Source organism: Mytilus galloprovincialis, chromosome 4 (assembly GCF_965363235.1).
Source record: "Mytilus galloprovincialis chromosome 4, xbMytGall1.hap1.1, whole genome shotgun sequence".
Classification (NCBI taxonomy): Eukaryota; Metazoa; Mollusca; class Bivalvia; order Mytilida; family Mytilidae; genus Mytilus; species Mytilus galloprovincialis.
Genome location: NC_134841.1, coordinates 17,565,763 through 17,579,254, shown reverse-complemented (window position 1 = coordinate 17,579,254; position 13,492 = coordinate 17,565,763). Strand labels below are relative to the sequence as shown.

Sequence of the window (13,492 nt, the reverse complement as noted above, 5' to 3'; positions counted from 1 at the left end):
GGACCTTAACATGCTTGATGATTTTTGTCTAAGACATGTTTAAAATCAGTTTTTGTACACAGGAAGATTGAATTGTGTAGAATATCATGAAGGACCTAGTTACACAATTTAAATACTTTAATGGGTCAACAAGAAGTTAAATTGTCTACTGTCTGAACTGCATATCTTCATGTTGCTAATAATACCTTCTGTCGATCAATTACATAAAGTGTTCATGGTGCATATTGCCAAAAATGCTCACAAAAATGTTTCTCAAAAATACCAACTTTGATTTGGTTACTGGATTGGCGTGTAAATGTTTGTCAGTTAGCAACAATTCTTTTACTATATTTCAGGTACAAATACATACAACAAGTCTTTTTAAATTTCATCACCTAATCCCATCCCTTTACTTAAATGTTCCAGTTAATAACCATCCCCTGGTTCTACAAGCCTAACATATGCTAATATGATGGTGATGATATTAGATTTGACAGGGTGATACAGATGTTTATTAGTAAACCTGCAGTGTTGACTTGTCCATGTCACTGTTACATTAACAGGAGAACACCCATAAAATGACATTTCATAATCTATCTTCATCGGCAATATATATAGGAATAGTTTCTGTTTACTGTATGCAAGACTTTCATCTTTGGAACTGGGGCTTATTCTGAAAACTGACAGGGCAAGACTATGGGAAGTCAAGGTCGTTAAAACCGCCATCATCATATTCTGAAAATAATGTTTGAAAATAGTTCCCCTTTATATCTTTTTTCACAATTTACTAACAAAAGAAAATTCACGTTTTGAAGGTTTCAGCTACATGTATCTTTCAATGGTGTTGAATGTACTAAAGTTACCAGGCATTAAGAGTTTCTAAACCCTATTTTAAACTTATTCAAAACTCAAAAAAAAAAATCATACTTTTTTATTTTATATCAGCTGATTGATTGAAGGAGATCATCTCAGTGATGGTCTTAACATTATACCAAAAATAATGGAATTCTGATTATTCCCAAACTTTGGAATCCAAATTGGATGCTTTTAAGTATCAAAATAGCACACTTTTATTTTTGAACAGAAGTAATTTTGTTTTATATTTTCACCTCTGTATTCAAAGTTTCTGGTAAATAGAATATTTAGCTGTTTTTGATTTATTTAAAAGTTCTTACTTAATTAATGGTATTAGGTAACTTGTTTTAAGCTATAGAAATAGCCATTTTGAATATTTAAGTAAAAATCATGTGGAAATTGATGAAATTAATTCCCCTGTGAGAGAACTTGTATTTTTTATGCTTTGCTTACTTTATATACAAGCAGCCCATGTGCTTTGATGCACAGCTAATTAGAAATTTTATTATGGTACTATAGTCCCAGCTAATTGATTAACAGACTTTTTATAGATTTTTGAGCAATGTGTTGATTAAAACTGATGTAAATTAAATTAAGCAGAAAAAAAGCTAAATTTACTATCCAAGGCTTTGTGGGGTATATATGTGTTATTTACTGAAATTAACACTTATTTTTAGCCTCCCCTTTTCATCAAATCCATTTTTGAAGCAGGAATATGGAAATAGAGGCGAAGTAAATTAATTGCAACAAAATATGTATACAAAATTAATATCAGTTGTAAGAGAAGTTCGGTAATCTGTAATAGTCACAAAAATGAGCCATGGTTTTATATTAGATGTTTCATTTTCAGGCAATTTATGAAACATTTGATTGATTATGAGTGATTGCATCAATATACACATTAGCGGAAATTAATTCATTTCATAAAATTGTGGTCCTATTTATTATTAATCTATTCGATAAATGGTTTTTTATACCTTTTTGTGTAAATTTAGTCACCTAATATGTTTGTCGATTGTTGATTTTTAATTGATATTGAAAATGTCTGGGTGCGAACAAAAAGTAACATGAAAGTTGTATCGATTAACATGGTATCTGATTGGATGGCTATCAGGAGTGTTTCAGAGCCTAAGTTCATCGCAGACTTTAATATCGGATACTTTAGATATTTAATAGATCGTGTGCTAGACCACTGATCAGATCTGCAAATCAGAAGTTCAGTAAACATTAAAAACTTTTTTATACTCCCATAATCTGATCAACTATATATTAAAAAGTTAAAGACTTTTTTCACTTTTTTTACAATGTTTAAAGTAATTGTTTGATATTTGCAAGTCACAGAAAGGCTGTACAAACTGAGGTGATATTTCAGGGTGTTACTGCACATTCATGGCGGTTGTCGAGACGGAAGGCCTAAGTTCACAAATCAAAGAAATAACAAAATATTAAGTTGCTTCTTAATTACTGATAGTAGCTTTAATTGTTATATTAATTGACTAATGTACTTTTAATTGTCTTTGTACTTTAGATAGACCATTTTGTTGAGGTTGTTACAAAAAAAACTTCAAAACTGGGAATTCTTTATTGCTTGACCCTTAATTTGATATAATTATAAAGGAAAACTTGTTACAAGGCAAACCACCCAATTGTATTTACCAAATTAGTTTCATTAGTAGCCAATTTTATTATGATTATTTATGCTCTTACAAGAAATGATAGCTAGTGATATGGGATGATAGAAATTGGGTAAAGGTAATGTTATATGTATGTTACCTGCAGTCAATTAAGTTTTTTTAAGCTATATTAGTTTCAATTTCACCAATATTTCATAATAATTCATTAACAAATTCTAAATAGAACAGAAATTTTGCAAATAAAATGGGGGAAAACAAACATGGATAATTGCTGTAGATTACTGATTACTCATTGCTTGCAGATTCAAAATATGTCTTAAAAATTCAATAATTATGTGTTTGACTGAATTCATTTGTTTTGAGAGCTCAATATTTTATGTTGTGAATTGCTCATGAAAATATGAATACAACAGTTGTGGTGAAATTTTTTCAGTTTGAACTTAAAACTAAATGATTACAATATATAGTGTGTTCAGCAAAAGAAAATTGTTTTCAGAGTATTTGTGTTCTTCTTACAAATAGCTGTCAGATATTAATCTGATTTTGTGTAAATTTGTTATGTTGCACATTTTTCACAACAGACTAGATATGGACAGTAATGGCATTGTCATAAACTTGTCATCTTAATGCAATGGCCATCAGCTTTAGTCTCCATCAAATGATCCATTTAACCTTGTTTTAAGTTCACGACTTTCATTTTTCACAGTCGGTACAAGTTGTGGGTGTCTACTTATTTGACATATTGAAAGTGTCATTTTCGTAACTGTTGTTTTCCTGTCCAAATGTTTTGTATCTATGTATTTCTTAATCACTGGTCATCTTAAATTTGAAAGTCTGGGGGGTTTTTTTGCTTGTAAGGAGAGATTGACTGTAATTCCACAAGCAACCTATAATATGATATCAATCTAATCAGCAAGTCCACTTCTTAAACTCAATAAATCACAACAGGGATTTAAATAATAAGAAGGGGGGATTTTTGGTTCCTGAATCCTCTGAAAATTTGTTATAAATTTCGAGAGATGATACATAAATTTAATTAAAAAAGCGATATAAAGACACAATATATTGTAAGAGATGACTTGTTTGTTAGATATCTTTGTCTTATATGGTATGAGATACTATTATTTTGATAGGTTAGAATGTCACCAATTCTGTCAGTATGACTTTATTTTGATGACATTCTCGCAGGTGTAAAATCTTATCATTGGTACTTGGTCACATGTCACCTTCCTAAAAACATGCTTGGTCAAAATGTCATATTACAAATTGTACTAACTGAACTAAGATCAATAATCTACTGCTGACAGGTCCAATCAAAACATGTATATAATATGGTCACACAAAAATTATAGTTATATATTAGGAAATGAATTTATTTGACATTCCATATATTTTATGTTGAGGCTCCGTCTAGGAAAATCATAATTTATAAGAAAATGAAATATATTTGATTCAAAATAATACATCATTAAGCAAGTAAAATTTAAAAATATAGATTTGTAAATAATGGTTAAGAAATTCCCAAAGACTTTCAAATAAAGCTAGATTTACTTGTTTTTTTGAACCACTCATGTCAGTCTTATAATAGAGGAATGGATGATGTTTTATTGTGTATTAGTTTTAGAACATGTGATCTTTGGATATAAATATAGAATATTAGTACTTGAACATGTGATCTTTGGATATAAATATAGAATATTAGTACTTGAACATGTGATCTTTGGATATAAATATAGAATATTAGTACTTGAACATATGTATTTTTTCATTATGATTGACAAGTATGTGCAAACTGTGATCAAAAATAGAGCCAAAGAATTCCGTATGTACTGGTTGCTCCAAACCAAAACTGATTGATATGAGATGTTAACCATGAACCAGTAACAATTGTTTGTGCACACAAGTTTATTTTATATGTATAGATTTTTAATTATATCATGCTTATGAATTTGGAAGTGTTAAACAAGGTTTTACTGTAACTATCTTTGTCTTCATTTTCAGTATATAATTTTACTATATTTTCAAGAGAAAAAGACCTTTATTACTTTTTTTTACAAGATATAAGTTTCTATGTGTTTTGTTCATAAATTTTCTTGAGTTTCTACTTTATGCACATCTTTTCTATTTCTGTTGCTTTTCACAACCTTTGTTTTTTGCTTTAGTTTTGACTTTATTTTCAGAGATTTGAGTTACAACAAACTGCAATCTATCAACAGAAAATCTCTACAGGGTTCTCTAAGTTTAAGAAATTTGTAAGTTTCAAACTAACATTCGTCTCATACTAACACATCTAAATACTTTATATCTGTTTCTTCTACTAGCACATATCATTTTATAGCTTGCATGCTTCTTATGCTAATGTAATTATTATGATCTTTTTGGTGTTTTTTCCCCTACATATATACTATTGTGAGAAATTCATTTTGCCTTTTACTTTAAAAGACATACAAAACCTGTAGAATTATGTAGGTTATCAAACTAGAAAAATATACACTACAAAATAGTTAATAAATGCTTCAGATGTGCATGCTTCAATAGTGTTAGTGGTGTTAGGCTGGGATAGTATATTTAGTCATATAATGTGCCATTATACCATGAATGTAACAGAAATTGAATTGCAATTGTCATTTATATTACTGGTAATGATTCAATGTTTGAGCATTTGAGAAGATAAAGCATGGTTTTACTGTTACAAATGTATAGATTTTACTTTCCCTGGTGGCAGTATATGTGAAGACACTTGCTACTATTTTGGAATAAAGTTTTTAGGTGTTAAAATATTTTTCCAGCTAGATTTTGAATTACAGAAAAAAATAATGAGTGTGTGCCTTTGTCATTGGTTAAGACTGTAAATCTTATTGTAATTTTATCCTCTCAAATTTTTATTACTTGATTCCAAATAATAAGAACAAAAAAATATTGCTTTGATTTGTTATATTTTGAATTTATTAAGGCTATATTTAAAAAAATGTATTCTTGAAGGGTTGAAAACATTTGTATAGACAATCATTTTCTTTTTTAGGAAATGAAAAATAGTTGGTTTTTCAATACCCTATAGACTGAAAAAAAACCAGTAAAATCAAAATTGATACATAAACTTTCTTAAAATTGAAAGAAAATAAGTTCAATAAATTGGATATAGAGAAAAAACAATAAAATCAACGTTTTTTTGAAATATAATGTTGGGTTTGTTTGATTTATGATTAATTTGGTTTTAAACACAACAATAAAAAGTATTCACACTTTCACTATTACAATTGAAACCAAGTATATCTAAGATCTGATAAAATGAAATTTAATCTGAAGTATTTGAAAAAATATGATTTAGAATCTCTTAGTAGTAGTAATTGACTCCGACAAAAAATTGTGTTTCGTGAAAGTAAATGTCATAAATGCAAACTTATTGCCAAATCTGATAATAAAGTTAACTTGTAAGTCTTTGTCTTATTGTCCTATTAACAATTATGTATAAAATACACCCTTAATTTTCTATAGATAACCAATGAACAGATAATTGGAGAATATTTGATAACGCCTGCAGATTAAATCAACAATTGTTGTATTTTCAATTTTTGTCACTTTTTGTGAAGGATTGGGAAATTTTAAACTTGAATGTAACTTGTTTGCTTATTAACGATCATTAACCAATTGTTTTGAATTTTGAAATAGAAGATTGTACAAAATATGTTAGCATGTTAAGTTGTTTGATTTGATTGCCTTAACAGACCTTTGATACTCTTCGTTTCAGAAATGGATGAAATATAGGATGTGTTTGAATAATTGAAAAATTGCACTGATAATTATCCTCAATTTTTAAACGAAAAAAAACAAAAAAAAACGGAATCATAATAACCAACAATAAAATGAAGGGAAAAGTGTTGAAAGCTTAGATTTCATTTGTGAATGGACTGTTTAAATTTGTGTTTGTTTTTTTTTATCACAGACAAGATAAAGAAGTATGAATGTAAAGAATTGTCAGTTAAATATCTTTAGGTTCTGAGTATTAAAGTGAAAGAAAGTCATTCAACATATCACTTTACCTAAAGATAACAAACCCAAGGATCACCAAGTCTTTATTAATTAGTCCTGTAATAAAAGGCCGCCTTGTTATATGAGATATTTTGTAAATTTAAATCAGATCTAGGCCGTAAAATATGTTGTAAATCCTATAATTTGGAAGCTTAAGAAGAATTTACCGATCAGATTGGATCAGAGTTTAAGTTGTAAAGCATATGTTTTAACATTGTATTCTAAAATCTTAATAGAAAAGTTCTCATCATGGAAATAGGGTCTTGGTTCTCCAACCTTTTATTGAGTGTTTATTGGTAACACAACCACACCTAGTGCAAGGTATAATTGATTTTCTGGACCAACACATTTTATTTGATGAGATTTGTCACCATAAATTAGTGTTAATTAGTTGTTAATTATCTATAATTATTGTCTATGTTGATTAATTATTTGATAAGAAAATACATCATCATTGCTGTATACATTAACAAACAATGTTGTTCATGGCATTACTCTTTTAAGGAAACAAGAGCTTGGTCCTTTACAGACCTGTAACGTTTATTTGACATTTGGTACACAATATTAGTCACTTTTAACTTGCCCTTACAAAAAGTCACATTAATGCAAATTTTTGGTGAGTCCCCAGTCAATGATATAAAGTCTATGCCAATAGTATTTTTCATTTACTCACACAAAAGAACTGATTTAATTTTATTACTTAGATATTTATTCAGGCTCAAATATTGCTGTCCAGTGCAGATCCAGAAATCTCCATAAGAGGGGGCTCACTAACTGCATAAGGCTCACTCTAGTCATGCTTCAGCAATTCCCTTTATAATCAACCAAATTTTGCCAACAAAACTGGGGCCCATTCCCCCTGGCCCCCATCTAACTCCGCCTCTGCTGTCAGACTCACAGATGTAGCTATTGCTTTCAAGACTTATCTTCCCTTAGTTGTAAGGAATGAAAGATTGTTTTGTTTAAAGTCCTATTGTTATTTCATAGGATGGTGAATATTTATTTAACAAAACAGATATTAGGTCCTCATTCTGAAGTAAATATTATATATATATATACAAACAATATTTATTTAAACTCCTTCCTGAAATTAGAATTTTATGTTTCATCTTTAAAAATTGTCCTATAGAAAGTATTAAGGCCTCAGTCCCAAAGACGTAATTAAAAATTTATCTTGAATACATCAGTGAATTTTAAGTAAGAGTGACTGAATTCAATGTTACATCTTTGTGACAGCTTCTATTTTCCTTGCTGATAATTCCCTCAACCCTTTTGAAGTCTTAATAACTTCAGATGTTTTTTTTTTGGTGTTCAGGCCAAAGAAGTCCTGACCTTTTTTCAATTATGAATAACACAATCAATCTTTTTTGCTTAAGCTGTAAAAAATTTAGTTTGAAATAAACATATAGTAAGAGTATCCCTATAGTTCCTAAAAGATGTAATGTACTTGTAAATCTAATTCAATGTATATTTTTGTATTTCAGACAATTAGACCACAACCAGATAATCTGTATATCTGAAGAGTCACTAAGACCATTGAAAAAGATGGAAATTTTGTAAGTAGGATATTTAATTTAAGTTTGCAAATCGATGTATTATCCAGGAGACCATTGTTTTAGAAAATTTGTCAAAAACCAATCCAAAATAGTGATTGTACAAGAACTTCTTCATATGGAATACACTAAGAATACAGTCAAACATTCAAAATGTACACTTTTTTTAACTGAAATCTTGTGTAGAAGGTAGTTATGCTTCAGAGTCAAGTACAATCTACAGAATAAGGTCTTGTTAAGATGTCAGACAAATGGAAAAAACAAAAATTATACAATAGAGAAAAGGAAGATAAAGCCATCAACACACCATTATAACACAGAACAAGCATATAATGCTACTTTTGACTTTATTGTATTTCATTGGTTTCATTGAAAATAATGAGAGTTTTAACATCATTTTTTTACTATTTTCAGAACGTTGAATAACAACAACCTAACAACATTACCACGAGGACTGTTTGATCACATGACCAATCTCAGAATATTGTAAGTAGCCTTCTCTGGTATTAACCTGGACAGAACCAGATAGGTGTCATAAAACTGATTTTTTGCATCTCAAAACATAGGATACTTTAATTTTAACTAATGGTTAATTTTGTACCACTAGCATTTTTAGTATGTTGGTCATCAAAGACCTAATTCATTATTCTAAGATATTGATACATTCTAAATTATAAGTTGTAAGAATTGAAAAGGAATATGCTATCTTCTCATTAAAATGCCATGAAAGCAATGATAACTTATAACCAGTTAGACCCCGTTCACACTAGCATTTTTTTTTAATCGATCTAATTTGAATCGATCTAAATAAAACCAGTTAGCGTTCACATTATCTTTAATCATAACGATCTCTATCGGTCTAAACCGATCCACTGCGTTCACACTACAATTAAAAACGCAATCGATCTAACCTTTTTACACGTAAAATTGTAAACATTGTGTATAAATAGAACTGATGTATTAAATTCATCTATTGATACCCTGACACACACAATTGAAAAAAAAATAGATAACGTTATTGTTTCTCCTGAATCAGAAGTTAACATTTTGGTACAGGTGTTATTGCCGTTTTCTTTAATTTTGAAAAAAAACATATGTAGTAACGAAGTTACAAAACGACAAATTATTGCGGTTCCTGAAAAGAAAAAAAAATCATCATAAGAAAAGAAGACACAGACTTCGCAAATCTATGCGAGGGCAAAGACAAGATGTTTTCAGTTTGTTTTAAATGTCTGTAAACAGAGAAATTATGGGTTAAACAACGAACCTCTGAGATAGTTTTGGCGCTGTACATGCGCATACGTTATTTTTGATTCAATCGTACTAGTTTAAACCGATCTCTGCGTTCACATTTAAAGTAAGATCGGTTTACTTTAGATCGATTCAAACTAAACTACCTCTTTTGGTGTTTTAGTTTAGACCGATTAGATCGATTCAAAGCATTCACATTGGCCCTTAAATCGATCTAAAGTGAACCGGTCTAGTTTAAATCGATAAAAATGTCCTAGTGTGAACGGGGTCTTATTGTTTAGATTGAATATCTTTGGTTAGAAAAATAGGTTAAGATGAAATAGAATATTTGATTGTTTTTCCATTTAATGTCATTACATAAGTGAATAATTTTTTCTTAATGTATGTTCAACAAAACCCCCTCTCAGAGAACAACCTTTGATAAAACTGATGAATAGATGTTTACACCTCTATATTACTATCCTGTAAATCTTAATGGTACAAATGCTTTTTACACATTTGATACATTTAGTTACATCAGCAAGGCCTAATTAACAAATGTATTTGACTGTGCTGTGTTCCTTTCATTAAAACTGTTGTACAAGGTGTTGGAATGCTTTAATCTTCCTCAGTTGACAGTCAGCCAGAGGGGGAGAAATACCATCCAATAAAAAAACCTTGTAAATTGGAAATTAAGAGTTCTGCACTGGTGGTCATAAAAGTTCCGAGCATGATTATCACACTCAGACTCAGAAAACAATAAAGCAAATTTACATACTGGATTTGGCGTTGGTTGGTTGCGACAGAGAATAGAATAGGAATATTTTTGAATGATAAAGTTTTATTACAGAGAGCCCACAAATCTTGGGTGAGAAAAAAATCTGTGAAGCTCCTTAATTTAATGAATGTGTTACTTTTCCATATTTGAATGGGGAATAATGAAAATAGAGTATAACACATGGTGTTAGTAAATCTTCTAAATATGATAGTTCCTTGGTACTATAACTAGATGTTTGCTGTGCCACAGGTTCCCAGGATTAACAATAAAATAGCCTATCTGCCACAATAGAAATATGACAAACCTGAAGACTTTCTCACCACACCTTGTTAATATTAACTTTTTAGGTGGTAAAATCTTGTCATTTTTTAGTATAAGTAAAGGACATCGCCCCTCTTTTCTCATCAGAGGTCTTTATTATAATTCCTGTTAGAATTTAAATATAAGAAATCTGAAGCTAATAGATTATTACATGCTTGTTATTTAACCAGTAAATATTTGATGTCTAACACCTTTGTAAAATTCTATAATGTTTACAATGCTGTTTACACGTCGGTCATTCACATTCTTCTATATACAAATAATTCTATTCTTTTGCGTCTTTCTCATGAAATGTATTAAAGTTTAATTATGTTTTGATATTTTGTTTTTCATTTTTTAAAGTACATTTTCAATGGTCTTCACTTTTTAAGGTTGATTCATTTGCATGTGTAAATTAAAATGTAGATTTTAATTTAATACTTAGCAGACAAGCAAGGTCTCAATATTGTTATAACTGTAACGTAATGAATGCTGTAATTTAACCACTTTTTATGTTATGATGGTCTAAACATTTGATGAGGTCTACGTGACATAAAAAAGTCTTTTATTACCAGGTTATAAGAGTACATAGGATTTATTATTTAGCAATCATTTCCTCTTTTTCTATAACTTTATAATAAGATGTATTTCAAAGGTTAATGTAAGTAGGCTTTAAGAAACAAACAGACCTATTAAATGTAGATAAAAAAAACCAAAAACAAACAGTTGTTGGGTCATAAATCAGTCTGTTAATTTTTTAGTTTCAATCATTTCTCATTTTGTCCTGTCTTGGCCTTTTAAAGCTGACTATTCAGGTATGGGTTTGGCTCATTGTTGAAGGCTGACTTGTGACCTTTAATTGCTAAATCTACGTTATTAGTATTCTTCTTGTTACTTCTCTCATTAAGTATCAAACAACATCTCCTTATTTTATGAAAACAAGCTTCTTTTCATGGGAAGAAAAATATATAAATAGACAAAAATACCCTGTAAATACAAGTGAACATTAGCCTGTTTTTTCATAATTGTGCATTTTTTGTTGAAACATTTAACATTCCACTTTGATTAGCTTCATATATAGAAAGCGCAGTATTTTTAACATTATATATTGAATATACCTAATTATTTTAGAAGACTTTGAACTTTTATCAGAGGTTATATCTATATTAGTTAATGTTTGATAATTATATTAGATATACCTTAATTAACTCTCATTATTAGCATTCTATAATAACATTGGAGAAAAAATTAAGTGATACAACGTCATTACTCTAAGCCACATATTTTTGATTCCATTTTTGAAACCTATTTATTTTATTTTATTTTTTTATCTGAGTCATTGTGCAACTGCATATTTGCAGGTTTTGACAGGAAATACCTAGTTTTGCTTTAAAGCGCTGCAGAAAAATCAAAGTTTTGCATGCTCGTACTTGACCTTTACAGAGGTCAATTGATTTGTTGTCATTTTCGCTATGTTAAGGACTTGTTTATAAAAATGCATTTATCTTTTTATGTCTGATTTTTAATATTCGTGTCAGAAATTTTAAAATGATATTTAAAAATTTTGGTTGCATTGTATAGAGTAAGTAGCTTTAATGATGTTTATACAAGTTATATTAGAAGTGTTGTATTTCCTTATCAATATTTACATAAGTATACAGGTACAAGTTTACATCTATCAAAACTTGGTTTTTTATCCCTGTAATCAGTCATTTTACATTCCAAGCCAAGAAAACACAAGTCTGATTGATAAGTTTATTTACAAACTTGTACCATGTTAAAGAGTCCTTTGATTAAAACTTTGGGATTAATTTTGTCTGTGTGACTTTTATCTGCCTTTTGCAGCTTTTGACTGCATTTCATTTATTACAATTTGCTACCCTTGTGCCAAATTTTCTAGATAATCTTCTATTATACTTTAATCCTAGAGTTGATTTTTTTATTCATTAAAGTCATTTTTCCTTGAAGAGAATATACTGTAAATTCAGAAATTATTGTAATGTTTTTATTGTTGTGAAAATGTGACAGGGTTATAATCGCAATAATTTAAACTCGCATTTTGAAATTTTGTGTATAAAGTAAACCAGATTTTTCTCAGTATCGCAAAAAATAAATCAAATTTTAGTTTAAATGACAAAATCTCAATAAGAAATGCACACAATAATTTACAGTATGAAGAAATCTATGATTGGCAATGTAAATTTAAGATGGGTAACTCCCTATTCCTCTTTGTGGTCAAATGCCATAACAGTGGTTAGCAAATTTAGAAAAACATGAACGTTTGGACTGAATTTTTTAAAGTCATTGAGTCCACGCTGTGCCTTCAAGCATAGAAGGTATACAGATAATATGAAGCTACAATCTAAGTTTTGAGAAGAGTTAAATTTTGACATATGGAATGAAGATAAAAGGATACAGAAGTTTTGAATGATAGACGATAAACAAGACTAATTTACACAGGTCAAAAGTCAGTCATACATGTGGTGAAATATTTCTTTAGATCATGTTATAAGTATGACAGATTGAATGTATACTTATCATCTTATCATTGCAACACTTCATACAGAAATTTTATCAGTAAAAATACATTTTATACACCAAATATACAAAGAGAGTTTACTAACAATTCCTCAACTTCAAATGAAATTATAAAACGAATACAAGACAGTTGTTAAACTTAAATGCATTTATCTTTATAGATATAAAAAGTAAAATCACAAAAATACTGAACTCCTAGGAAAATTGAAAACAAAAAGTCCATAATCAAATCGCAAAATCAAAAGCTCAAACACATCAAACGAATAAATAACAACTGTCATATTCCTGATAGACAATACATTTTTCAGCTAATTCAAGAAAATATTTAGCCCACTTTAGTAAATATCTGTTTTATGTACATTTATTGTGTGTGTAAATCAGTTTAAATGAAATGATATTGAGAATGGTAATGATGTCATCACTATAATTTAAGCGTCAGTCTTAACTGGGTACAGCTAGGTAAATAACACATTAGATATGGTTTACTTTCTTGATTGACATGTTGCGAAGATTTTTTTCCATATTAAATGTTTCTAACTAAAGTTGTTTAAGCTATTAATGAATGTATAAACATTAAATTTTTACTTTGAATGTTG

General features: G+C 29.1%; 1 protein-coding gene across 3 annotated transcripts in view; it reads left to right on the top strand.

Moving 5' to 3' along the window:
- LOC143071521 (slit homolog 2 protein-like) overlaps positions 1–13,492 on the top strand; it is a 79,490-nt gene that overhangs the window by 30,945 nt on the left and 35,053 nt on the right. For 2 of the 3 annotated variants that reach the window (XM_076245876.1, XM_076245875.1), the window contains exons 5-7: positions 4,649–4,720; positions 7,982–8,053; positions 8,465–8,536. In XM_076245876.1, the coding sequence (XP_076101991.1) occupies positions 4,649–4,720; positions 7,982–8,053; positions 8,465–8,536 (216 nt within the window). The remainder of the gene's footprint in view (positions 1–4,648; positions 4,721–7,981; positions 8,054–8,464; positions 8,537–13,492) is intronic. The other variant, XM_076245877.1, reaches the window with a different exon arrangement.